The sequence below is a fragment of the Peromyscus leucopus genome, chromosome 2 (assembly GCF_004664715.2).
Source record: "Peromyscus leucopus breed LL Stock chromosome 2, UCI_PerLeu_2.1, whole genome shotgun sequence".
NCBI classification, from domain to species: domain Eukaryota; kingdom Metazoa; phylum Chordata; class Mammalia; order Rodentia; family Cricetidae; genus Peromyscus; species Peromyscus leucopus.
In genome coordinates this window covers 138,196,690-138,223,677 of record NC_051064.1, presented here as the reverse complement: position 1 = coordinate 138,223,677, position 26,988 = coordinate 138,196,690, and the positions used below count along the sequence as shown (strand labels likewise).

The 26,988-nt window shown below is 55.8% G+C and overlaps 1 protein-coding gene across 1 annotated transcript; it reads right to left on the bottom strand.

The window, feature by feature from the left end:
• Positions 1–1,466: 1,466 nt before the first annotated feature.
• On the bottom strand, positions 1,467–23,867 carry Wnt4 (Wnt family member 4). The gene is made up of 5 exons (XM_028875384.2): positions 23,724–23,867; positions 11,438–11,673; positions 5,219–5,350; positions 4,989–5,131; positions 1,467–4,388 (listed from the first exon to the last, which is right to left on the bottom strand). Exons 1-5 carry the CDS (start codon positions 23,798–23,800, stop codon positions 3,921–3,923), a joined length of 1,056 nt encoding a protein of 351 aa, XP_028731217.1. The 5' UTR covers positions 23,801–23,867; the 3' UTR covers positions 1,467–3,920.
• Positions 23,868–26,988: the final 3,121 nt, after the last annotated feature.

Sequence of the window (26,988 nt, the reverse complement as noted above, 5' to 3'; positions counted from 1 at the left end):
GAGACCGTTGAGCCTGAGTTCCCAGGACATCTACCCAGGATGTGACCCAACCCAGGGCTGAGAGCTGTCCCACTGCATGCCCGCCGTGCATGCCCGCCGTGCATGCCCGCCCTGCAGCTCTGATGCTCACACGCGGCTTCTCACTCTTGTCCTGGTTCTTGACCACTGTGGAGTGGGGTGACTCAGAGCAGTCCCTAAGCTGCTCGCTGGTCCCAGGATTCCCTGCTCCCCGACTGTCTCAAGCCTGGAAGACTGGCATGTTTGTGACCTCTGGGATGAGGCCAGGAGTAGGGTGTTTGCCTCAGCCCCTTACCTATTCCACACCTCTGCCTTTTCCATTTCCAGCCTCAGCCTCCTTCATCTGTCTCCCTGAACTGCCTATGTTCCTGAGAGATAGGTAATGGGCATACTCTTTCGGAGTTACCCTTCATTTACTTTTATATTCTGCTGTCTGTTAAATAGCCCTAAAGGAAGTGTGTATGGTGGGAAGCTCCATATTACAGATGAGGAAATGAACTTCAAAAGGACAGTAAATTGGCTAAGGGTCCACACAGTGAAAACCTGGCAGCATGGTGGTTCTGACAAGTTTGTGGCTGGGACCTCCTCACAGTTCTAAGAAATGGCTCCCCTCTGCTTCACCATCCTAGGTCCTCACATCTCCAATCCTACTTCCTGCCTTCGATTCTGATTTGTCCTTTTCTGTCTGTCCCTGCCCCGACCTCATCTTGTCTGTTGGTCACAAATGCACATTGCCCCTGCCACCCAGAAAACACACTCTTTCAGCCTCTACTGTCAGCGGGTATTTAGAAAGCCAGACACATAGCCCAACTGTCCCCAGGCTGCTGGGCATTTGTTTCATCGATGTGAGTGGGGACAGGCTGGTGAAAGATGAGGAATTTACCAGCTAGAATGGGGGGATCCCCAGGGTGTCTACATTGCAAGGATCCTCAGTTGAGGATTTGTGTGTGTGTGTGTGTGTGTGTGTGTGTGTGTGTGTGTGTGATTGTCTTGTAAAACGCCCCCCCCCCCCATTATGACTGTTTCTTTCTTGAATTCTCTAGCCACAGGTCTTAGGTGCCTTTTGTCTCAGGATGGGAATGTGGTCTTTTCCATTGTCCCCTGTGTCCCGCATCAACACCTGCTTTGTCGGGTCCCTATCCCCACACAGACACTCGAAAGGGATGATAGGTTCAATCAGGGCAAAGTTCACATAGCTTGGTCATGGCTTAATGAAGTGTAGACCAAGCTGCTGTTGATGGATGATTGCAGACAGCATATATAGATAGGTCCTGGTGGGTCTCAGACCAGTTCTTAAGAAGCAAAGAGGCAAGGATGGGATGTTCCCATACTTAGAATTCACTTTATAAATACTTACTTAGCAAATAGTACCTGCTTTGTCCATGTCCTTCTCGAAGTCTCTCTCTTCTCTCTATTCTATAAAAAAAGTCACAGCTACAATTGCCAGATAAAGAAATAACCATTTTATCGTGCATCTCAGACTATGCCATGGGGATGTCACAATGCCAAGGAGCCTTGTATAAAAATTGGAGGATGGGAAGGGGCAGCAGAGTAGGGTAGCAGCATCCAGAGCTGGGGTTTATCCAGCCCTGGCCTTGGAGGAGTACCACTTTTGCCTCGTGATAGGAACAGTGGAGAGTGGTTCAGGTAGGATGCGGACCTTCTGTCCAGTTCCTGGGTCCTTTGTGACCCAGGTGTGATGAGCTCTGTCAGCCCTCTGCCAGCTCTTTGTAGTTGAGACAGTTTGGAGCTGGACAAGTCCAACGAAGCTCTTTTTCTGTGGCTCTGGATTCCTTTGTCCTTGGCAGTGGTTTGAGCCTGTGGTCTGATTCACCTAGTCACAGCCTGCAGAACCCCAGGAGGATCATCTTAGGGGCACTAGGTACCCTCCTTCTTGGAACAGTGTCCAGCAAGCCAGTAAGCAGTCTGGACCCCACTGCTCTTGGATGGGGTTCCTGGCTCAGCATTCTCTGAAGGGACAGCTCCCCTGCTTCATTTGACTGGGCCTGGCTCTCTGGAGGGGGCTGTATCTTCCTCGGTGCTGAACTAAGTCTACTAGAGGAGCAGTGGGCCCAGCTGGGCAGCTGTGGGGACCCTTGGTCAGCTCAGCTTTCATCCACATCAGAGACAGCCTGCCCAAGATTATCCCTGCATTTGAACGTGGTTCCAGCATCTCACTTGGTTTTGGCTGCCTCTTCAGATGGACAGTGAGCAGGGAGCTTGGATGGGGGCCAAGGGTGTTGACCCTCTCTTCGTGAGGGAGCCAATGCCAGGAGGCACAAACCACAGACTCAGAGGAGAGTTTGTGCAGGCCTGAGCCCATGTTCAGAATCTTGGATTTTGCATTCACACCACCCAATAGCAAAGAGCTTGGGTTTCAGAGTCCCACAGGGGATCTCAGAGCTGAAGATATCAAACCTGGAGTCCTGGACATGGGAGCAACTTGGAGACCATGCTGGGAAGTTCCTCTGAGCATTGGTCACCCACCTGAGGAGCAGTTGGGTCTGTATGTGTCCTGTGCACAGAACCCTTGGTAGGTTCTTGACAGTTTGGCATTGGACCAGGCACCAGCTACTGATGCTGCCCCTTGGGGAATCTTTTGTCCTTACTGTACTGAAGGCCTTGGGGACCTGAGGTCCTGGGGAAGGAGGTGCCTTGGATTCTGAGACCTCACTAATCAACCTTCCAGCTGTTTCTCTTCTTGCCTCAGCCTCCTAACCCTGTGCAACCATGTGGGCTCCAGCCCAGCCTGTGGGCTCCAGCCCAGCCTGTGGGCTCCAGCTCCTACTGCCTCCCTGTACCTTTTCTTCTATCCAGAGCCTCTGTCCCATTGTTCAGGCCCAAGGAGACCTGTTGTATTTCTGTCATTGGATACAGGGACTAAGGAGGAGCCTGGCTCTTCCTCTACCAAGGTCTTGTGGGGCTGACAGGCATGACTACCTGCTGTAAAGAGGGTGTGTGCTTCTATGTCTGTTCCCAGGACAGATGTGGTCACCAACGGAGATACCCCAGGACAGGGCCTGAAAGTGTTTGCTCAATAAATTTTGTTATGTGAGTGAGATATCATAGGGTGGGATCTCTGCACAGCCCTTTCCTGTCTCTCTGTGTGACATTTCCATTCTCAGAGTCACAGAGGACAGCACTGTGAGGTGACTCACAGGGATATGACTTGCTAGGCCCAAGCTAGGATCTGATCCAGGATGACAGCCTGCCCCTGCCTGGGAGGGTCTAGGAGTAGGGGCAGTTTCCCTTTCCAAGGAGGAGACTGAGGCAGGCTGGCCTAGGGTGGGCATTCTCGCCCCTTCCTCACCTGTGTGCCTGCCTGGAATCTAGCTGCTCACGTGAGGGCTGAGAGGAGGAACCCTTAGCCTTTGACCTGGTACTTGTCCATTCCCTTCCTAGGGACTTGAAGAGTCAGGGTTCCCAGACGCAGATTTCCAGCGGTCCCTGGGTATGTGTGGTGTGCACAGGTGCAAGCTCCTTTATTGCCGGTGATAAAAATTCCACCAAGATGGAACCTGCTGTCCCTGCCACAGGGCCATCTGTTTCCCTGGATGGTGGGTACACAGGCACTCCTTGTTACCAACTTTTTAGTCTACATGTAGAAAAATAGACACCAACAGCAGCTGAGTAGTCAGCAGTGGTCAGTGTAGACAGCCAGAGGCATAAACAAAGTCCCTTTGGTCAGTGGCAGCCACACACAAAGGCTCAGGCTTGGGGAGGCCCTGGTTGGTGCCCTTGGGGTTGCCTGCCTGTTTTTGGCAATAAATAACTTGAGGACCCGAAAACCAAACCAAAACAAAAAATACAACCAGTATCTCTTGGGGTAGGTGGTGGGAGACTGTTTAAATTATTGGCCTTCCCTGGGCCGTGCAGGTGGTACTGGGCACAGGTGAGAGCAGTCACCGGCACGTGTGCATCTCCACGAGCCGCTGGCACTGACGGCACTTGACGAAGCAGCACCAGTGGAACCTGCAGCCGCATCGCTCGGCCAGCTCCACCTGTGCTGTGTGGAAGCCACGGCCGCAGCACAGCAGCTCGCAGCCATCAATGGCCTTGGATGTCTTGTTGCACGTGCGGCCCCGCGTGCCCAGCACACCACTGCGCATGTCCTGCTCACAGAAGTCTGGACTGGGCTCCAGGTACACCAGGTCCTCATCTGTATGTGGCTTGAACTGTGCATTTCGTGGCACCAGTGCCCGGGAGGAGCCCACTCGACGTGGCTCCACCTCTGTGGCACCATCAAACTTCTCCTTTAGGGCATGGCCCACCTGGCGGAAGGGCGGCACAGCTCGCCAGCACGTCTTTACCTCACAGGAGCCCGACACCCCGTGGCACTTGCACTCCACCCGCATGTGCGTCAAGATGGCCTGTTGGGGAGGGGGCGAGAGGGGTGATCAGGGACAGTGGAGGTGGGAGAGGGACCCCTGGGGACCAACACACGGACCCCACAGCTGATGCAGACTCAAGGGGTTCACTGTTGTGCCTTCCAGTAGAAATACCTACTGGGTGCTATGCTGAGCTGGCAAGCAGTGTTGGGGACAGACTAATGAGGTGCTGTCCCTGTACTTGGGGGCACTTGGAGTTGCCGGGGGCCACAGTAAAGGGCAGTGTTCTAAGAAGCATTTGAGTGAGTGACAGGTGACCTGATGGGAGCTGTGCTAAATCTCCAGAGACCTTGGAAGTAGACATCAGGGAGTCAAATGGTGTCATGGGTGTGTGGGTGAACGTGAGGGTCCAGATCCCAGATCTGCTTGTCCCAGAGCCTGAGACAGGACTGGATCCACACAGATATGTATGGACAAGGCCACTTACACTGCTGTATAACACCTGCTCCCCCCGTATAATACCAGCCCTTGACCTACAGAGGTGCCTGGTGACATGAGCCTATCCAGAGTAGCCATGGGCTGTTGTAGGGACTCTGCCCATGCAGTCCTACCCCGATGCCAATGGGATTGATGCCACTCTACCTTCCTGCCGGCCTCGTTGTTGTGCAGGTTCATGAGTGCCCTACTGGAGGAGGCCCCCTTGCTTCTCTCCCGTACGTCCACAAAGGACTGTGAGAAGGCTACACCATAGGCGATGTTGTCCGAGCATCCTGACCACTGGAAGCCTGGGGTATGGAGGGCATAAAGAGTGCTGGGGTGAGTTTGGGCCGGGGGTTAGGCCCCTGCCCTCCCCTCCAAACACCCGTGCTTACCCTGTGGGCTGACCCCGTGCACTGTCCGGTCACAGCCACACTTTTCCAGCTCTCCACTGCTGCACGCCCTTGTCACTGCAAAGGCCACACCTGCCGAAGAGATGGCATACACGAAGGCCGCCTCCCGGGTCCCTGTGCGAGGCAGAGGGAGAGAAGGGCTAGGTCCCAGGGCACCACATCTGTACTTTGTTTGCATACAGGAAGAGGTATGTGAAGGCTGCTGAATGCTGGACGCCAAGGAGGGTCAAGGCAGGTGGAAAGCCTGCATGCCAAGCACACAGTAGGTCCTTGTTCTGGTCACACCAGTAGCTGAACCTCCTTCACACGTGAGGACCAGTGCAGCCCAGCAGCCCAGTGAGGCAAGAGCTGTGGTCATCCCCATTTTACAGAGGCTTGGCAGCTCGTCACACAGCACGTGGCTGGACCAGCAGACAGCCTGATCATTCAGCTGTTCTCAGCCTCCTCCAGATGGCAAGCGATAGTCGTATGATTTTGTGACGGTCCGGGGAAGTGAGATGGCTGTGGTGCCGTGAAGGGGCACAGCCACACTGGCACTCCAGCTCTACTCCTTTGTTGAACTGTTCACTGGGCTTTAAGTTTCCCCTTGTGACCCTCTGAGCTCTTTCTCTGAGGCCAGGTCTGCAACTCACAATGTCTCCTGCTTCCTTGAGACCCGAAGAGCAAGCTACAGTATTGGCAGCTCCTAACACTGAGCCTCTCCTGCTGACGGGGGGATGGGAGGGTATTGTACACAAGTCCTCTGCCCCTGCCAGTTTGATCTGTCCCCAGTGTCCAGAGACTAGCCAGCAGGTTCCTGGAGGGGGAGAGTTTTTCGTCCCATAGCCACAGCCAGGAGGTGATGGAAGCAGGAGTCGGTAGCACAGGTCTGCCCGCCTCTGCGGTGGTTGCATCTCCTGCCCATGACTGCTCAGCAATTCTATTTTGGTGACAGCCCTCCTCCCCTGCCTGAATGGATGTTTTTATCCTCCTAGGAACTGTGCCTGGGGGTGTAGCTGTTGTGGAGTCTTTTTCTGGGGGTGAGCTGGGGCAGTGTGTGAGCAGAGTGTGCATGCTGGCTGGGTGTGTGACCAGACAGCGGGGCTTGCTCCTATCCGAGACCCTGTGAGGGCCTCTGTGTGCTGTGACTGTCCTTCTGTCTCTTTGATGCAGGGTCTGTGTCCACAAGAGGGTTGGGGGTAGGCTTTGGCCCCGTGGTTGGCAATTACCTCTGCGACACCCAGGCTTGTGCTCCCAGCTGCCCTGGGGAGCAGTCACCATGGTCAGATGAGAACAGTCACCTCCACTGTGCTCGTCTGTGGACAGAGGCAGCCCAGCCTGGGCTCTGGAGTAGGAGGCAGCTCGGCCCCCAACACTCGGGACACCCTGTTCCCCGGGCAGTCCTTGAGCGGGGAGTGTACCACCCACCGTTCCTTTCCACCGCCCACTCTCTGCTTGGCCATTCTGGGCCTGCATTGAGGGGCTTGGCTGGAGCAATGGAGCCTCGACAGTCTGGGATGGAATCTTCTCCAAGCTAATTGAGGTTAATAGCAGGCTCATGTTGGTTGGTTTTATGCTGTGGCCGCCCAAAGAGAGACAACTTCAGTTTCTGGTATTTCTGGTATTTCCAGGCCTGAACCAGCACAAATCTTTGCCCCAAAGACCAAGGGGGAAGGGAAGTCCCAGGAGGTAGGGCTGATGGGACTGGTGGGCGGCTTCAGCCCTTTGCCCGGGGAGGTCCCTTTGTTTCTTTAGCTACAAGGCAGTCCTTGCCCAATCCTGGCTCTCATTCACCTCTGCCCCCTAGTGCCAGTGTTCTTGGGGATACTAGTCTCCCCATGGGGTTGCTCAGGAGACCACTGCCTCGTTCTCTAAACATCTGTCTGCTTGGACTGAGGCCGCCATAATGTCTTCATTTTCTGAGTGACTGAAGGAAGAGGCTCTCCAAGGCCATATTAACCAAAGCTCCAGCTCACAGCCAGCCTACTGTGTGCGGGCGTTGTCCAGCACTCAGTCCTTAGCTGAGGTGCTTTCCACACTGCGATAGGAATAGATGCTTGTCCTCACTTTACACAAGGCGCTGAGCAGTAAGGAGAGAGCTCGTCCAGTGTTACCCAGCCAGGGTGTGCAGTAGCCAGAACTCGAACTCATCCTTTTCTTACCGACCCTGGCTTCCAGCCATTTGGCTTCAGTAGTATGGACCCGATGGCTTCCCAGGTACCCAGGCTAGAGCCTTGGTTTCTAGATAAGGACATACCAGGGCCTAATTTCCTCTAAGTGCATTGTGGTGGGTCTGGGAGTGCCGTGGTGGGGTGTCCTGGGGAGGCAGTAGATACTTCACCCTGATCATGCTGTAGTTGCAGGAGGAAGGCATCTTTGCCTGCTCCTGCCCCGGGGCCAGGGGAAGGCATAACTCTCTAGCGCCCGCCCTGCTGCCTTCTTCCCCTTCCCCCCTACCCTCCCCCTCCTCACACCCACAACTCCATTCTGCTGTTTTTCTTCCCTGAGTACCCCAAGTCTCGCCCCCACGGGTCTGGCCTCAATGCTGCCTGGGGGCTGGGGGTTCAAAGTGATCATATAGGTCCAACAGCCGTTATTTCTGAGGACCACTGTGTAGAGGGGTCTTTTGTGTCTGACCAGGACTCCCAGCAATCTTAGATTGACCCCTTGAAAACATAAGGCACGTCAGGGCTCTCCAGCAGCAAAGGGAAGAGCGGGAGCTGGAGGCTGTCTGCCCCAAGGCCTGGGAACACATCACAGTGACATCTCTCCAGACGGTGGGAGGGACGCCAGTCCAGCAGAAAGGAGCTGGAACCGGGCAAGAACTGGCTAGGGTGAGCTGGGTTGGCGAGGAGGCCCTGGGTGTGGTAACCTTTGGGCACGAGGTGAGTGTCCCGATGGAGGCCGGGGAACGGGCCCAGCTTCATCCTGGCCCCATGTACTCTCCAGATATCTCAGCAGGTGGGCCCTGGGTTTGTCCCCACTTTCTAGGAAGGACACTGAGTTACAGAGAGGGCACGGACCTTGCCCAAGTTCTCATAGCTGGCAGGGCCAGGATCTGGGTCATCCCTACCCTTGGCTCCCTCAGACTTCTCAGCTGTGACTTGGGAATGACATAAACTCAGAGCTGTTGGGAGGAGGATCTGGGCTAGATAGCACAGGATAGGCCAACAAACAACACTCCTTTCTCCACTGACTACAGTCTGGACCCAAAGGGGGATCTTTTCTGTCCCCTTGTATTCCTGAGATCACTGCTCCAACCAGGTAACTCATGTATGCAGACACCTGCTCAGTTTCCCCCAACCCCCATAGCTGGGGCAAGAGGCCTTCCAGACTGGTAGTCACTGCTGAAGTGACCGTGAAGCCCCTGTGAAGCCCTTGTGAAGCTGGCTTGCTCTCAGGTCAGGGCCTATTTGAAGTAGTTACTGCACAAGCCGCTGAATGTCAGCAACAGCCCTGAGAGTTACGCACAAGATAGGGAAGGACCCAGAGGAATGAAGTCACCTGCCCTAGGTTTGCCTGTCTCTGCTGTCCTTCAACTCGTGGGCCTCCAAGGCCAGTGCTGTGCTCCCGACAATGAGGCCCCTTCCCCCTGGCTCAGTGGAGACTGACCAGGTAAGTGTTCCAAGAGAAATTTTACTAGTGAAGAAAACCAGATACAAAATGGAGGAAGGTGGGTGTGTGCCATGAGCTCAGACTTATCCCCCAGACATGGCTAGTGTCTGCTGGTTGTGACTGGCCTGGTCTTAGGGTTCCTTGATTTAGCTCCAAGGGGACGGGATGCTTGTCCAGGCCACTCGGACTTTAGAACTCTCGAACAGTTTCCACTTGGCCTGACAGGGTTCTTGTGTTCCCCATACTTGCTGACAGGGCTAGTCCCTTCCTTGGCTCCTGCTCCCAGGTGAGAGACAGACTATTTCACAGGGTCCTGAGGTCCCTCCTAGCTTCAGGCTGGCACTCACCAATCATGCCTCTCTTTCCTTGTGCTTTCAAGTCCTTATCTTGACCTGCTGTCCATCACTAGCAGACACCTGCTGACTGTCCTCCATGCAAGGTTTGGAGGTATGCTAGTGACAGGGACATGAGCCATCACTGCTGCTTGGGGATGGCGTGATGGGGAAGGGAGCGTGGGCGGGAGTTGTTACACTTCAGTGTGAAGGTATAAAGAAGCAGTGTGAGCACACGTGGTTTCCATAAAAAAGAAAAATGTGTATCTAGATACATAGTAGTGAATCAGCTAGATTAAAATGTCCAGTGATTCTAATAATGAATATCTAGGAAACACACCCTGCAGCTTGTTTTTTTTATATATATAAACATGGAATTATATCAAAACAACAACAAAAACCACAAAATATACCGCCCTTTAAAGAATATAGAGCCTGGTTTAGGCCTGTAAGTCACCCCAGCACTTGGGAGGCAGAGGCAGAAGGATTGCCAAGTTCAAGGCCAGCCTGTGCTACATAGCAAGTTCAAGGCTAGCTTGCCTGTGTTACATATATCTTCAAAGAAGTGACACTACAGAGGCACAGATCCCAGAGGGAAGGGCTGGGACAGAAGGAAGGAGGGGCTGGGTGGGGGCCCGCTTAGCTGGTGGAGAAATGGTTGGGCATTTTGGGGAGGAGGACACAGCATGTGATAGCCTATCATAGGAAGCCCTACTGATCTATCTGTCAAGTCGGTCTAGAGCAGTGGTTCTCATCCTGTGGGTTGTGACCCCTTTGGGGTTGCTTATCAGATATTCTGCATATCAGATATTTACATTACGATTCATAACAGTAGCAAAATTACAGCTATGAAGTAGCAACAAAATAATTTTATGATTGGGGGGTCACCACACAAGAGGAACCGTATTGAAGCATCTCGGCAGTGGGAAGGTTGAGAACCACTGCTCTAGAGGACACACCCATTGTGCGAACCTCCCCAGGGCAGCTCTGGGCCCTGGGCAGCAGCACCATCCCCACCGTGAGCCTTCACCACTGGACTGCTCATTGGGCATCTGTCTCTTTCTCAGAACAGCACAGTTCAGCAATGCCAAGTGTGCTCATGCCTGCTGGCCCCTGCCAGCTCCCAGGAGAATGGCTTCCAAATTTCAATCACAGTTGGTTTCCAAGAGCATCCGAATACTCTGCCACGAGCCCAGCAGCCGGGGCTGTCCAGGCCCACAGGTGCCAAGACAAAGGTTGGCCCAGGCAACCTCTTCCTGAAGCTTGAATGAGCCAAAGAGCCCGGTCGACTTGGTGGCTCAGATGTGTCAGCTTCGTGCTCAGAAGGTAGAAAGAAAGCTGGCTTTCAGCATCCCCGTTGAGGACAGGGGTCTGACCTCCGTGCAGCCAGAACCTCCCAGTTCCACAGAACCTCAGCTGGGCCCGGCCTCACCTGCATTTAGCTTAATGCTCTCTCTCATGTTACCAGTCTTCAGCTGTGGCCTGATCTCCTTGGGAAAGCCTTTCTGAGCGCCCAGTATTGGCCAGAGGAGACCTCCATTTTCCTTTCCTGTTGCTCTTGCGTTTATTGGTAGTGACAGTGTAGACCCTGCCTGGACACGTGTTCAGATCCTTCCATCCTCTAGTTCTGTGACCCCAGGCACGTTATGTAACTGCTTTGTACCCCCAATTCTGTACTTGCTACATGGAAGCTGGACTCAGAGGGCAGATGAGTTAGGTGGAGTGATTCTCACGGTCCTTAAAACAGTGCCTGACCCATGGTTAGTGCTGCGGGTGTGCAAGCTGCCTCTGTTGGGCTGCCATGGATGGTCTGGTCCCTGATGGGCTGTGAGCCCTAGAGGACAGGAGCTGGCCACACTAGAGGTGTTCTAGAGACCTGCCACATACGGGTTCACAAATGGGTTCCGGGACCCAAGGCCTGGGGCAGAGGTCAGCAGAGCACCCCAGGTTGAAGCCCGACTCTGCTCCTAGTCTTTGAAGAGCCTGGAGCAGGCTAGTCCTGTCTCTTCTTTGAGCCTCAGTTTCCCTCTCTGGAAAACAAGGGCCACTCCAGCTTATCCTGGACCAACTGCACTTGAGAGTGCTTTGTGATCACAGACCACTGTCTCACCTCCTCCCCGCTCATCCCCTCCAGTCCCCTCCATTGCATTCTTTATCTGCTGCCCAGACCCTGTGGGGCTCCTGTCCATGAACCCTCTTAGATCCGCCTGGCCCTGGAAGTGCCATTCCCCAGACAGCCCCCCCCCCCGCCCCCCACCCCGAATCCCCTCCTCACCTTGTGTCACCACCTTCCCGAAGACGGGCAGGGAGTCCAGCGTGGAGCAGTTCCAGCGTCGATTCCGGAACTGATATTGGCACTCCTCAATGGCCAGCTGGGCGCCACGGCGCACTGAGTCCATCACCTCTAGGTTCCGCTTGCACATCTGCACCTGCCTCTGGATCAGGCCTTTGAGCTTCTCGCACGTCTCCTCTTCGGAGATGCTGCCCACCGATGACAGCTTGGCCAGGTACCTGGGGACAGGTTGGACGTGATGCACACAGCTGCCCTGATGCCACTGTCCTCTTTCTGCACTCAGGGTTCTGGGGACTGCCTCATCTCCTGGTCTGGGGACAGCTCCCCCAGCTCGTGGATTGGGGGTCAGTATGGAGCCTGACACGGGCTTGAAGCAAAAGACGAGAACTTGTTCTGTTTACTGAATGAGGGAATGATCAAATTGGAAAGCACACAGAAAGTCTTATATGGGACGGTTTTACTATCATGATAAGAGCTAAGTTTTATGGAACCTAGTTAGACCTGGGCGAAGCACTTTACATTATTTCATTTAATCCTCTCAGTGAGTCAATAAGCCTCCATTTTTAAAAAAACATTGGTGGATTGTGTGAGTGTGTGTGTGAGTTTATGTGTGTATATGAGTGTGTGTGTGTGTGGGTAGGTGTGTGTGTGCGTGTGCGTGTGCGGGCACGCCTACTTGTGTGCACGTCCCTGTGAGGTTAGAGGTAGGCCTTGGGTATTCCCAAGGAACTAGCCACCCTTTCATTTTTTCCTACTTTTTTATGTAGCCAAGGATAGCCTTGAACATCTGACCCTCCCACGCCCACCCCTCCAGTTGCAGGCATGCAGCATCACACCTGGTTTCCATGGTGCTGGGGTCTTGTGTATACTAGGCAGATCCTTGACTAACTGAGTCACACCCCAGCCTGAGCCCCCATTTAAAAGTGGAGAAGACTGAGGCAAAGAGAAGTTGTTGCCTTGGGTCCAAGGTTCACAGCTGGTGGGAGGTAGAGCTTGCTTCTGTGCGACTTCACAGCCTTTGCTAGATTTTGTGTGACTTAGAGATTGACAGCCTGGGCAGCAGCTGCTGGGAACTGGGTTCACTCAAAGCATGCTGGGAGAGGTGTAGTCTGGGCCTCTCTGCCCCTGGAGATATACAGGTGGCATCCAAATTTTGCTGGTCAGGCCAGTGGGTCAGATTAGGGTTAGTTCTTGAATCTGACTATGCTGGCTGGGAACATCTATGGGGTTATGGAAAGGACAGGCGCCTGGGCCCCCACCTCAGAATCTTAGTGTTAGTGTCCTCTCAGCTTTGGGCAGGTCTCGAGGTGCAGCTGGGAAGCTACTAGCCTAGAGAGTAGTCTTGAAAAACTATTGTGATGTTTTCTGCTGAGTCCCAGAAGGCTCAGCCTAGGACATCCTTGTCTACACTGTGGTCTTGGCTCACAGAGAAGCCCCCCACCCCCACACGGCTGTAAGGTTGAGTCTAACTTTCCTTATCCATACTGGAGTCAGTCATAGTTTCTATTCCAGAGGGCTAATGTGAGGGTTGAATGTGGCAAGGTGTGCTAATGCACCTAGCTTAGCTGTGTGCATCTTAGGATCTGTCTCCAGCAGCTCCCCGTGGGCCAAAGGAGATGGGTAGTCTCCAATCCAGACGGATCAACCTCCCTAGACATTCATTCTTGGTCTTCCAGGGCCCCTTTCAGCCCTCACAGCCTCACTAACAGGCCTGGCTTTTTATGTGGGTTCTGGGAATCAAACTCAGCTTCTCACACGTGAATAGCAAGCTCTTTGTGCATACCCCAGGGCTGAGGGAGATGGCTTAATAATCAGCAAGCCGACTAGCAGCACTCTGGCTAATCCATGGAGGAACTCGAGTCTCTTGGAATGGGAGAAAGGAAAGGAAAGAAGGGACATCCGGAAGTGGGGAACCTGGCTCCAGCCCTGCCTGGCTGCATCTTGCTTCCTTTACCACATGAAGCTGGGGGTCTTCAACAGAACCACACCCACAAGTCACTCTTGGCCTGCAGGGGGCGCCAAGAGCTCAGCTACTGGCGGTGGGCCAGGACTCTGTGTCTTTCCTTGAAGAGTCAAGGAGTTAAACCTACCATTGGCTATTTTCCTGTCCCCGCTCAGGCTAGGACTCTCAGAAAAGGGTGGAGACCCCATTCCCTCCGAGATTTGGGGGCACATATCTTGTCTAACCTTATCTAGACCTCTTTTTCCCCTCCCTGAAGCTAAGCAGGTCAGGTCTGGCTGGATTGGGCGCTGCCTGGTCTCTGGGGAAGGGGCACATTCCAGTCTTTGGCCAAAAGGAACAGGCAGCGAGGTCTGGTTGAGCATCAGTCCATTGTGACTGGAGGCAAGTCCTCTTCCACATGGAGCTGGCTGTGGGCACAGTGAGCTAGCTGGTAAGTCTGTGTGGCCCTTCCCACTTTCCGAGTTTGAGTGCTCCTTCTCTTGGCAGAAGAGGGCCTGCTGGTCCCGTGCCACCCAACGGGAGTGATGGACTCGAGGAACTGAGCATTCCTCCCTCCCTCGGGCTCCGAATGTAATAGGGAGACAGGCCGAAATGACTGTGGTAGGGACACTGCCCGGCTGCCATTGCTGTGAGTCACTGGGAAGAGCTATCCCAGTCACATCCCAGGGAGATGACGAGAAACTGCCTCCAGCAGCACCATGCCCACCTACCTACCAGTCCTGCCTTTACTTGACACGACAGCGGCCCCTCCCATGTATGGAAGGCCTTGCCATCTCCGCGCCTGCTTTCTGAGACCCTAGGGGTTTGTCTGGAGGGTGCCAGGGCTGGCATGGGCCAGAGAGAGTTGGCACCCTCGTCCTCAGTGGCCTTGGCCTGTTCTCCTTCCACGTGTTTGTCCTGGAACCTGGCTGGTACCTGACCTCACTTCACAGATGAACCAAGCAAACGGAGGCCCCCAGAGGTGAAGCGACGTGGAAGTCCCAGAGCTGTCTAGCGGCAAACAGCTCTGGGCTCCCAACTCTCCTCTATCTCTGGCTCTGGATTTGCCCCACTGGACAGCTGGGGAGCTGACTCCTCAGGCTGCATCTCTTTGGGCCTCTCCCAGGGCACGGCACACAGAAGGTATTCAGTAATGTTTGCAACTCGGCTAGGGGGCTTTGTCCTGATGCCTTCCCACCCCCATGGCAGAGTGTATAAGGGAAGGAAGAACAGGAGGGAGAGGAAGATGGGGGCGACCTTGTGGTCCCTTCTAGTGCCCTATGGGATGGCTCAACCTTTCCCCCAGAGACACATGTGCCATTCACTGACCCGGGAGCTGGGTCAGGCTCAAATATCGACTGCACAGCCGTTTCTGGAAGAGGCAGAGCCAGGGCCTGACGGCTGTCTGGGGCTGATCATCCCTGCTTTTCCCGGCTTGTTATGCTGCTCCTGTTTAGGCTTCTTCCTGCTGTTGCTGAGCATGGACTTAGCAATTTGCCACCTGCTGCCCCGGTCACCCAGGACTCCAGCCATGGCCGTGCCATCGATCAGGTTACCCACCAGCCCAGGGTGCCCCTGCTGCAGCCGCTGGCCAGCTCGTGCCCAGTTTCTCGAATGGGGCCTGTAGGTCCTGCAGGCTCCTCCCAGGAGGCCCTCCCCTTTCGTGCTTGCAGCCTACGAGGAGGCCTGAGGGCCCTGGCCCTGCCAGGGAGATCAGATCCTCTCAGCCACCTGCTGTTTTCATTAGAAACTAAAATTAGCTGGGCTTGTCCCAAGCTTTTCCAGGTTTGCTTGCTTTTTTAAACAAAATATACAAAATTGGAGAGTCTAATCCACACCTCTGTGGCTCTTCCCTGGCACGCCCTGGACTCTAGATGAGAGGGGGCCGGGAAGGCGTGGCCGTGGTGGGGAGCCAAGCAGGTCAGTGGCACTGGTCCTGGCCCTACAGTGTCCAGGTGGGGGCTGGGACACCAGCCCGGGCTTCTCTGCCCCCTCCCTTTGGCCTCCCTGCCTGCCCAGGCCACATTTAGAGCCTCCTCAGGAGTAGTTGTGCCCTCCATACCAGAGAGGAAGGAGGCCAAGTTGGCAGGAGGGGGTGCCCGGAGGGGACTGTGCAGAAGCAAGAGCGACTTTCAGCTAGTGGATGCGGCAGGGTGGAAGGAAGGGGCCACCCACGCCATCTGGGGCAGTGCTTTCGGGGAGTGAGAGAGGCGTGCAGCTCTCCGGGAAGGACCCTCGCTACACAAGCCGGCCATTCAAGCCGCCCACTGTTTCTTTAACCAGTTCGAGTGGCTGTGGGACTGACCTCCACTGCGATCCTGTTCTGAGACCTTTGTCTCCTCTGGGCAAGCAGAGGGGTAAACAACCTGGGTCAGACTCCTATCTCCGTGTCACTCAAGCCAAATTAGTGAACATCTTGGAGCCTTGGCCTCAATGTGCTCCTCTGTAAAATGGGGAGATCAGTTGTTCTTACTGTAGGGGGTAGAGATGAACTAAACACATCCCAGGCCCAAGCACCGGGAAACTTCTAACCTCTGTGGCCCTTCCCACCTCTGTACCCAGCTGGGCCTGTGGGAGTCTGAGCTGGTCTTAGTTCAGGCCTTCTCCACTCTCACAGAGCCAGGCCCTGGCCTTGTTCCAGCTACGCGCCCCACCGGGGGATGACGGATCCCTTTGGTACGATTTGAACTGTAGGTTTCGGAGAGAATCTTCAGGTGCATGTGCGGAGTTGGAGAACAGGTCCCCAGTTCATCTGTTCGACACTCCCAGGACCAGGGGTGAAGGGGGGTGTGGAGGAAATGTCTCCACAGGGAGATCCAGAGCTGGGGACTCATGTCCGGTGCAAGCTTAAGTGTGCCGAGGGGGCATGGGGACTGTCGGGGGAAGGTGACCCGGAGCACCGCCCCTACCACACCTGTCACCTGTGTCACCGCTCAGTAGTCACATGCTTCCGCATGGCCATGTCACCGCAGAGCAGGGCATCTTACCCCTGCTCTCTACAAGGCACCAAGGCTCCAAGGCTTGTACTCAAGCTAGTCACGGGGTGTGTGTGTGTGTGTGTGTGTGTGTGTGTGTGTGTGTGTGTGTCGGGACTTGAGCCGGGGCATTCTGCCCCATCCCAGCCTGGGGGCTGGATGCTTAGGCACCAAAGATGGCCCGGGGCTCCGAGGGTGGGACCTGAGCAAGGTGGCCTGATTCTTCCCTGGACGCATCCTTCCAGAGACTTGTGTCTGCAGCAGGGGTATTGGAGTATTGTTAGGAGTGAAGGATGCTGAGGTGATGAACATCCCCATAGTGATGCGGTGTTGTCTGTGGTCTCTGCAGCCACTGAAGTCATCAGAAGGAGGCACCACCACTGGCTGGAACCCTGAGGGCAGCCAGTAGGGAATGGCCAGCACCAGAGACACTCAGTGTTCTGTGGGGATAATGGGTGGCCTCTGTCCTGCCTCCATCCTTCCTGACAGGACTCTGAATGCCAAGGCCAACTCTACTAGGCCCAATGGTTGTTTTCTAAGTTAGAATGAAATGCTGACCTCCTTTGGAGCCCACGCTTCCTGGTTTCTAGGATTCCTAACTCCTCTTACCCGAGACCCTCAGGTGTACACCCTTCCTTCCTTTTTGATTTTATTTATTTATTTGTACAGTTCTAGGGAATTGAAGCTAAGGCCTCATGCATGCTGGGCAAGCATTCTACCACTATGCTATATCCTCTCCCCCTTTAAAGACAGAGTCATGTAGCCCAGGCTAGCCTTGAACTCACTGTGTAGCTGAGGCTGGCCTTGAACTCCTGATTCTGCTGCTTCTAGCTCTTGAGTGAGCATTTTGCTCCTGAGGGGGCTCTAAGTCCCTCCTAATGGAGGGGCTTGGCTCCCTCTTTCAGTTTCCATACTCAGTCTTCCAGAGGAGGAAGTAGCTGACCTGGGGCCAACAGGGAGCCGCTAAGATGGGAACAGGGATGACCCCACACTCTGCATGTACATTTTTTTTCTTCTCTCCCTGAGTCAGGTGTCTTTCTGGAGTGAGCAGGTGTTAAGTTTAAAGTGCCCCATGACCCCACCCCCTCCCGGGTCTCCCTAAATCACTAGCACTCTCCACGTGTCCCCTGGCCACTGACAACATCGAAACATCCTTCCCAGATGGCTGAGGGAACCTGGAGATGAGGAGTGAGGAGAGATGAGGAGATCCCCAAGGAGAATTTCAGCACAGACTGGCTGCAGCCAGGGACCTCCGTGGTCTAACCCAGTCTTGCAGGAGTGGAACTGTCGATGAACCTCGACTCCTACCCAGCAGGCAGTTGGGCAAACCTGGGTTCCTCCCTTGCCCTGGTTCTTCATTGGCCACGGGGCAAGCCCAGCTTTACTGTGAGTATTCTGTAGGCTCTGAGTCTAACGCAGACAGTGCCAATGCCAGCAGGTGCCCGGCATGTTTTTAAGGGGTGAGCCCACCGCTCCCTTTTATGGTAGCTCAGGGTCCCTGAGACCTTCCCCAACAGGGATGTCTATGATTCATCCTTAAAGCTGGGGGTGCCAGGGGCAGTACAGCACCCATGACTCAGGAGGGAGTGCTCTGCTATCTCCAGCTTTGGGAGAGAAACTCCTGGGATCTTATCCTGGGATTGTAGGGCTGCTGCTGGGAATAGCATCCCTGCAGGTCAGAGGCTCCTCTAGACATCAACAATCCCCTGCTGGGAGAGCAGCCCCCTCCAAGGTTGCCTATGAGCTTTGGGGGGTGGGAGGAACCGCTCTAGGACAAGGGCAGGATGCGTCCTTCCTGCTTCCATCCCTTCTCTCCTACTCTCTGTGAAGACCGAGTCCCTTCCAGGAGCTGTAGGGGTTCTGACTTGGAGGGGAACCTCTAAAACATAGCTTGATGTCCAGTTTGCCAGAAAATGGGGGAGGCAGAGAGGGGCGACAGGAGAAGGGGGGCTGGCGGGGTCACAGCAGGGAGTGAGCTTCCCCTCGGGCTGGCTGAATCACCGCTGAAGATGCAGCTCGGGACTCAGAGATAAAACCTGGCAACTCTTGTGGAAATCTGGGAAGCAACTGTGGGTCCTGGCTCAGCTCCGCCTCCCAGCTGCTTGCAGAGCAAACCGGGAGCCCGTCTTGCAGGCTAGCTGGGAGCGGAGGGGTGACCAGCGGGGCCAAAGGCGGGTGCTGTCACCCTTGCCAGCAGCTCCCTGATCAATCTGTGCCTGGTTGGCTCAGCCTGAGCCCTCCCTCCCCCAGGAACGAAGGAGAGGCAGAGGCTTGGTGCAAAGGCTCAGCTTCCTGAGCGAGCGAGTGAGCGAGCGAGCGCACCCACAGGGCCCTAGTTGGGCGAGTTTCAACAGGTTTGGGGAGCACTGTCTTGTCGGATGCTTGCTGAGTTGCTCAATGGCTAATCCGGGGTGGAGGGAAGAAAGTCAAACCATAGCAGACAGCTGGGTCCCGGCTGCCTCCCGCCCGCCCGCCCGAGCAAACCCCTCGGGCAGAGCCTGGTCCTGCCTCCCCCTGTGTGGAGGGGTGGGGAAGATTCAGGCCGGCTGGGAGGCTCTGCTCTAGCTGGTGAGGAAGGGCTCAGCCTGCAGATCTGTCCCGCTGCAGGACTTCCAGTATCACCTGAGCCCCAGGAAAGTGGAGACCGACCTTCCTACTTCCAGGCCTCCAACCTTTGGTGACTGAGCCCCTCTTTCACTGACCCGTTGCTGACCGAGCACCCTAACCTGGCAGGTATGTGTCCAGGTACTAGAGGGACGCTGAGAGGTGTGTGTGCCATAGCCTTGACCTCCCAAGCATCAGAAGCCACATAACCCATGTCATATGTAGTAGAAGGTGATTACAGGTATATATATATCAGAACTTGAGACTTGGACTTGGGTCAAGCCCTGCTTCCTCCAGACTTCTGAATGGGGCTGGAGCCCACCCACATACCTCTGCCCTTGGTGGTGGTGGTGGTGGGGAGTTAGGATAGTATGTGCGAAGTGCCTGAAGCATCCGTTCACCAGGTGTGCCGGGGGAGCCTTGCTCTCTCACCCCTCACACCCACCTCCCCTCCCGCCCCTGGGACACATTTGGGTTATCTGTAGATACTGGGTCATCAGCTGGCACTGAGTTAAGTGTGTGCTACTGTTTTCTAGGATAGAGGCTTCATATACTGCTAAATGCCCTACGGTGTCAAGGACTGACCTAAAATAAAAATATCCACAATACCAAGGTGGGGAGGGGTCCCAGTGTAAACTGTAAAGTACTTCGTGTGTGTTAGTGACTGTGACTCACTACCCATGGGAGAGGCTCCAAGGACATGGGCTTTTGCTATTTAAAGGGGGAGGGAGGGAACCAATGAAACATTCCTGGGGGAGATGGGCCACTTCTTTACCTGTAGGTACCCATGCCAAGACTGGCGAGTCACACCATCTCTCTTCACCTGTAGCCTGGGGAGTTATACATCCCTGCTGGGCAAACAGGCATGTGTGAGCTTGGCTCGGGGATGCGCACCTGTGGGGACTTGGAGCCAATAAGGTACTTGATGCCTCCCTTTATTCCCCCAGTGGCACTGAAGTGTGTTTCCGGTAACAACCTTCTGGCCAGCAGGATGCCCACAAGCCAGGCTGGGTCTCCTGGCTCTGGGAGGCTACTGACGGGGCAGCCTGGGCTTCTATCTTTGAAAAACTGTAGGATCTGTCTGGACAGCACTGTTTAGGACAAATGGAGCTTGGGAGCACCTCAAGTACCTCTTCTTTTCATCATCCCCATAGACAAAGACCCAGTTCTGCAGCTCAGTGACAACAGTGCCCAGCCTCTAGCAGCTGCCAGGGCCCCCATCTCTATTAGCATGCCTGGCTTGGCACCTCGCATGTCGCATGCATGGGCTCACTCCTTCTGAACACCACTGTGAACCATCTGCACCCATGAGCACTACTTTACAGATGAGAGGCAAGGCACTCGTCCAAGGTCCCTCAGTGGGGTAGTGGCAGAGCTGGGGTGGAAACCCTGGGCTGTCTGTCCCAGAGCCCCAGCTCTGAGCCACTCTGCGGACCCGAATCTGAGTACAGTAGAGGTTTCTTGTTTTACTCACTGGGGTTCTGCTAACATCCCTGCTCAGCGCACCCCTCTGCTCTTCCCTAGAAAACACACAGTAGTGATACCTCAGTTTTTCTGCCATTAACTCTTCCTAGTTCTTCCATTTGGGGTTCAGAACAAGCCCAGAGGGAGGAAACAGTCCACTCAAGGCCACCCAGCATGTAGTGTAGAATTGTGACCTGAGCCCAAGTGTCCCTGACCCCCTGGTGTCGCCTTGGTGCTAGGGCATGACTCAGACATAGCAGGGCAGTTCCTTGAGGGCCAAATACAAGCCTTCTACCATGAGCCATGTATCCCCCCCATCCCCCCTTCATTGCTCTAGATACCAGACTCCAGCCTATTCAACAGCGCCCAGCTTCTCTGGGCTTGCCCAGCCTCACACTACAGAGCTCTCCCAGCTCCAGGCCTGCAGGCAGAGGGACACCTGGAGGGACACTTCTCCAGCACAGACTCTGCAATCAGCTGTCAACCCACCGTGGATAGAAGCCTGCCTCTAGTACACCCAGGCCTTGTTCCCTCAGCACATGCTGCCTACTGTCCTTTTGGGGCCAGGCCTGCAGCTTGGCTCATCCCCTTTTTGTGTTTATTTATTTGTGCATGTGTGCATGCGTGTGGAGGTCAGAGGACAACTTGCAGGGGTTGGTTCTCTCCTACGTGTGGGTCCTAGGGATGGAACTCAGGTTGGCAGCCTTGGCAGCAAAGGCCTTTACCCACTGAGCCATCTCAATGGCTCTTGGCTCACCCTTGAAAAGACACAGTGCCACCACCATGCCTGAATGGACAGCTGCCAACCCAAAGCTGTGGCTTCTGGAGGCTGACTTGGGTTGGATAGCTCTGCCATGTACTAGCTAAGTAATTCTGGGTTAACCTCTGTGGCCCTCAATCTTCTCATCTGTAAAATGGGGTTCCCGTGGAGTGAGGGTTCAGACAGTGTAGTGGGTGATCAATGTCATTAAGCCATTGTTCTCCAGTCTCCAAGCTGAGTGCCTGGGACAGCCACAGCTGCAGTTCCACGCTGCTCTGGAGCATGCACACTGTCCTGCCCATTCCAGCTGTGGCCTCTCCTGTGTTCTTTTACGAAGACCTAAGCTGCTGGGAGGCTAGACTGTGGCACCTGTTTCCCTAGGGGCTGGTCCAGTTTCTGGCTGAGGATGGAGGTGTTTATACACAAGGCGGTGATCCCAGTTTGGGGTGTGTGCCTGGGGCCTCTTACCCTTCAGAGCCTCTCTAGTTTGGTAGGGTCCTGGGAAGCCCCTTCCTCCTCCCTGAGTTGTATAGAGAGACCCCCTGGCTTGAAGCCCTGGTGGAACAGGAATGAACTGAGTTGACTAGAGCCAGGCTGCATGGTAACAGGAACCATCACAGTTGCAGAGAACAGGTTTGCCAACCTCTCCAACCCCAGGCCTCCCCTCCTCACCCACCCCCCACAGTGCCGGCAGGAGCAAGGCTCAAGAACAGAGCTCTGGAATTCCCCATGCTTTGCAAGACCTGAAGCGGAGGCTGCTCCCCTAGCTGGGACCAGGGTGTGGTGGACCCGGCTGGAGGCGGGTGGCAATTCTACCTAGGTGTACTGGGTCAACTTCGGGACAGCCTCGGGCAAGAAGTAAATTATCATTGTCTGGAAAGTAAAGCATCTGGGTTCGGTCTTCAGCTCTGAGTTTGGTATGTAGCTCCCTTCCCTGTGCCTCAGTCTCCTCATCTATAAAGGGAGCTGAAGAGCCTTTCTCTGGCAGCCGTCAGTGTTTGCGGCAGGCCTGGCTCACACACTTGAGTTCCCACTTGTTTCTTCAGCTTCTTTGGGTAGTGCTTGGTGCTGGGCAGGTCAGACTCACTTCTAGTTCCCCCTGATGGGCATGCCTGTGTTACAGCAGCCCATCGAAGAAGCATCTTCAGAGACCCCCTACTCCTTCAAGTCCAAAGCAGTTCCCTTCCTGCAACCCGGGTCTGCAACCCGGGCCCCACAGGGGGCGGGGGCAGCCTGCAAGAAGTGGAGGGGGCGGTGGCCGTGCCCTGGTTTCTGTCCACGCTGCCACTACCCCTCAAGTGTTAATCAAATTAAGACTCCAAGAAAAACAAAGGCTCCGCAGCCACTTTGGGCCTCGGAGTCGCTAGCGCTCTGAACAGCTGGGAGAATTCCACATCACCTCAGTCTCCCAAGCTCTGGGTGGCTTTGACCCCAACGAACACACTCCTTTCCAGTCTACAGGGCCCTGGCTGGCCACAATGACCTCATAGCAACAGCCATTGGACACTCAGGGCAATTTCATGGGAGATATTTGTTCTTTGGTCTTGATGCAGAGAGAATTTTTCCTTTCCCACTGTCTCCATGGAAACCCCAGCTACACTGTTGGCTATCCCCCCCCTTCCCACCTCATGCTTTTCAGATCAATACTGGAGCTTGGCTCCCCACTGGCTGCCCACAGTGGAAGGCGGCAGCGCTCTGGGCAGGAGAAGTTGGGGCCAGGGTTAAGCCAGGGCCATGGGGAAGGAGGGATGAAGGAGCTAAGGTCTAGTTCCTTGTTCTCTTAGTCACTAGCTCATCTCTTTAGCTCTCCTCCTCCTTCCCAGGGATCCTCCCGAGCGCAGACCCAGTCAAAGAGAAACACACAGGTCACCAGCGGTTTCCACCTCCTTCCTTCTTAGGCAAGACCCTTAGAGGTGGATGGGGGCGGTCGCCTTCGTTATTAAAGGTTGGGAGAAGTTTCTTCCTGCCTAAGGGAACAGCGAGGTCCTGCCAGAGCCAGCCTGCGGGCTCTCAGAGGCTCGGCGTCCGGGTCCTCACCTTCTTCGCCTGGCTCCCGCCCCCCAAGCAGAAACAGGTCCCTGCACGCCTCCAGCCCAGCCCGCAGCGCGGCGCGGCGCAGCGCGGGGAGCTCGCGCCCAGACTCCTCAGGATTAACCTGCTATTATGCCCGGGACTCCTTCCCTGCAGTGGGCTTCCTCGGCGACTTGTCAGCCTGCCGGATTGCGTCCCGCACCGCTCCGGGGACACCGCCCCGCGCTCGTATCCCCTCGCGCCCTCGAGCACTCAGGGCCGCCTCCGGGTGCAGACGCGCTGCCGGCCCTGCTGCCCCGGGCCAGGAAGCCTGACCCGGGGCAGCGGGGGTCCCGGGACCTCCAGAGGGAAGCCCGGACAGTGGTGGTGGCCGGCAGAACGAACGGGCGGGAGCGCGAGCCTTGGGTCCCGTGGCCGAGACACCTGCCGGGAGCCCCCTGTGCCCGCTGCCCCAGGGTCCGCCCCGCCCGCCCGGTCCCCGGCCGGACTTACAGCCAGTTGCTCGCGGCGGCCGAGAACACGGCGAAGACCAGGAGTCGCAGCGACCGCAGGCACGAGCGGGGGCTCATGGTGTCTCGGGCGCCCGGCCCCGGGCAGCGTCCGCGAGGCTCCCGTCGGGGCGGCAGGTGGGCGCCGCGCGGGACGGGCTGGGGCGCCGGGCCGGGGCGCGCGGCGGGGCTCAGCCTCCGAGCAGCCGGCCGCGCCGCCCGCTGCTGCGCCCGCTGCCCGGCGGACCCGACTGTCAGCGCCGCCCCAGAGCCGGGATGCGGCGGCAGCGGCGGAGGCGGGCGGGCGGCCGGCGGGGCGGGCCGGGGGCGGGCCGAGGATGGGGTTACCTGGGCGGGTCCAGCGGCGCGGGACACCCCCCCTCCCACGGGGGCGGGCCTGAGCCCGCGGGACTGGGCTTCTCCTGGGGGGCCTCCCCGGCCCGGCGCCCGGGCGCACTCGGAGCCCCAGCCCGCTGCAGGCACGCCTGGCCGCACGCCGCCCAGTTGGGCCGAGCTAGAGGCGCGGCGACCCAGCTGCTGGGTCCCCGCCCGGGGCCTTTGGGACGGGCGGGCACAGCTCCCCCAGCCCGCCGCTGCGGGCACTGCAGCGCCGCCCTGGCCGCGCCCCGCGGCCCCCCGCCGGCGCCTGGGAGCCGGGATCCCCGGTCGACCCCGGCCGGCCGGCGGAGCCATCCGAGCGCGGCTGCCACTCGCGCGCACACAGGCGCTAGCGCTCCGGGCGCACCAGGCTGCGGTGCCGCCCGACTGTCCCCGCCGGACCCCTCCAGGCCCTCAGGCCCCCGCGTTCTGCGGTCCGGCCCCTCCCTAGCGCTCACCTCCCTCCAGCCTTCCCGGAGCTGGACAGGGGCCTCCCTGCTTCGGGCAGCTTGGGACAGTGGCCTGAGACTCCGGGAATCTGAAACCTCGCTTCTGGATCGCCCTGGGTTCTGGCGCGCTCAAGGCAGCAAGGTCTTGAGTGAATCCCTCGCCTTTCTAAGTAGACCTTCCACGTAGGGACTGAAAGGCTGCGGAGGTCTCCTTTAAGTACGGAGGTCTCCTTTAAGTACCAATCCTAGCTGTGTGCTTGGGTTTCTGTAGGCTTCTTTTATTTCTTCTCCCACACCAGGCAGATTCAGCCCTTAGCTTGGTGTCTGGCACAGAGTGAGTGGGTGCCACGTTTGTGGGATGAATGGATCGAGTGAAGTTATTGCTTAAAAACCTATGCTTGGCTGAGTAGAGGGAGCTCAGTTCCGTATTAATAGTTACCTGCCACGGCAGGGCCACCCCCTCTCCAGGTCACTGATATAATCCAGGCTCCTCTGGCCCTGCCTGGGGCTACATCTCACGAGCTAGAGGAACCCCCTGTCTAAACAGGGAAGCAAAAGCCCAGAGACCCTGCTCCAACTCACTAAAAGCAAAGGGTAGAGAAAGGGACCCCGCCTCTGTTCTTGCAGAACCAGCTGGTTTCTCTGTGTGAGTTTGGCTGCCCACCCCCACCATGGCCACGTTTGACTCCAGGAGTTGTCTGGGTTAACACAGGAGGGGCTTGATAAGCTTTTGGCACGGAGACTGGGCAGAAGGTGGTAGGGATCCGTGGAGCCCGGCAAACGTGCAGATGCGAGCTCATGTACCACATGTCTAAATATTTGCAGGTTATAAATCAAGCTAACAAAATGAGGAATAAAATATGTTCTAGTCTGCTCTCACAAACACGCTTTCATAATAACACGCAAAGCTGCTCTGAGTGTAGGCTGCTCACACTGCACGGATCCTGCGTGGTGCAGCAGCGAGGTGCATAGAGGGGGGCCCTGGTGCCTGGCCCTGAGTCTCACCTCTTCCCACCTCTGCCTCTCTTGCCCTCCAGGGACTCTTGCGCACACATGCAAACATCTCAGCTTGCACAGACAAACTCTGTCTCCCTGCCCTCTCCACCCCAGCCCTCCACCCACCTGAAAGCTGACCCTCGGCCATCCCTCAGCCTTAGGGCTAGACACACTAGTGTGCAGCCGGTCCTCTCTGCTTAGATCTGCAAGAGAGACTCACCTATCCTGGAAGTTGGATAGAGTCACCTGTGCAAGGAAGCCTGGGGGCCTGGATATCCAGAGTGAGACCCAGGGAGGGATCCAGGCTCCAGGTGAGCACATCCCCTCGGCCCCATGATCGTCTGTCTCTCCCTGTGTTGAGTCAGTGAGCTAGTGAAGGGCCCGACTGTGGGATGTTCAGGGCAGGGCCACTCTTAGGCTTAAGGGTGGTGCAGAATTCCTAAGCTATTTTGAGGCAATCTGGAGACCCAGTATAGCGATGGAAAATAATAAGTAATGATTGAAATGCCAGTAGGCAATTAGTTTAGGGTACCTATTATAATTCCCTTCCAAATCGGAACATTTATGTTACAGGCTTTTCTGTTGTCATTCTACAAACTCATCTTTAAAAATATTTAAGTGTATTTATTGAAGTTCATATTAAAATTATGTACCTCTGTGTGGGTATGTACAAATAAGGTAGGTACCCAAAAGAGTCCAGAGGCATCCAATCTCCGTGGAACTGGGATTATAAGTGGTTGCAACCTGTCCACTATTGGTGCTGGAAACTGAGCTCAGGTCCTCTGCTAGAGCAGTGTACAATCTTAACTGCTGAGCCGTCTCTCCAGCCCATTATTTATTATCTGTATGTGTGTGTGCGTGTGTGTGTGTGTGTGTGTGTGTGTGTGTGTGTGTGTGTGTGTGCCAGGGTGCACTCCTGTAGGTCAGAGGACAGCTTGTAACAGTCAGCTCCCTCCTTCCATCATTAGGTTCCGGGATCAAACTCAGGTCATCAGTCTTGGCAACTGGTGCCTTTACCAATGAGCCATCTTGCCGAGTACAAATCATGACATTTAAAAATGGTGATAGGGGACCCTAACCTGAAGGTTTGCTGGAAGATCAGGCAGAAACCAGGACCATGCAGGCAGCCTTGGATGTATTGTTCTGAGATCGTGAGTCCTTGGTGCTGTGCACTGTTCTGGGGTCTCTGCCTATGTTTTCCACTGGAGCCTTGCAACACACAGATCCCGAAATGACTGTGGTTATTTCCTCCACTTTATAGAGGAGGAAGCAAGAGAAAGCGGTGGTCTTGGCAGGCAGGGAATTGGACTTCCAGTGATATTCCGTGGCCCCTTCCTCCTCCTCTTTCTGAGTGTTGGGCTAGGCACCCCACCCGGAGCAGTGGGGTGAATGAGCCCTGTGAGCTGGAAAGAGCTACCCCAAGAGAGGAGGGTGCTGGGGCCAAGG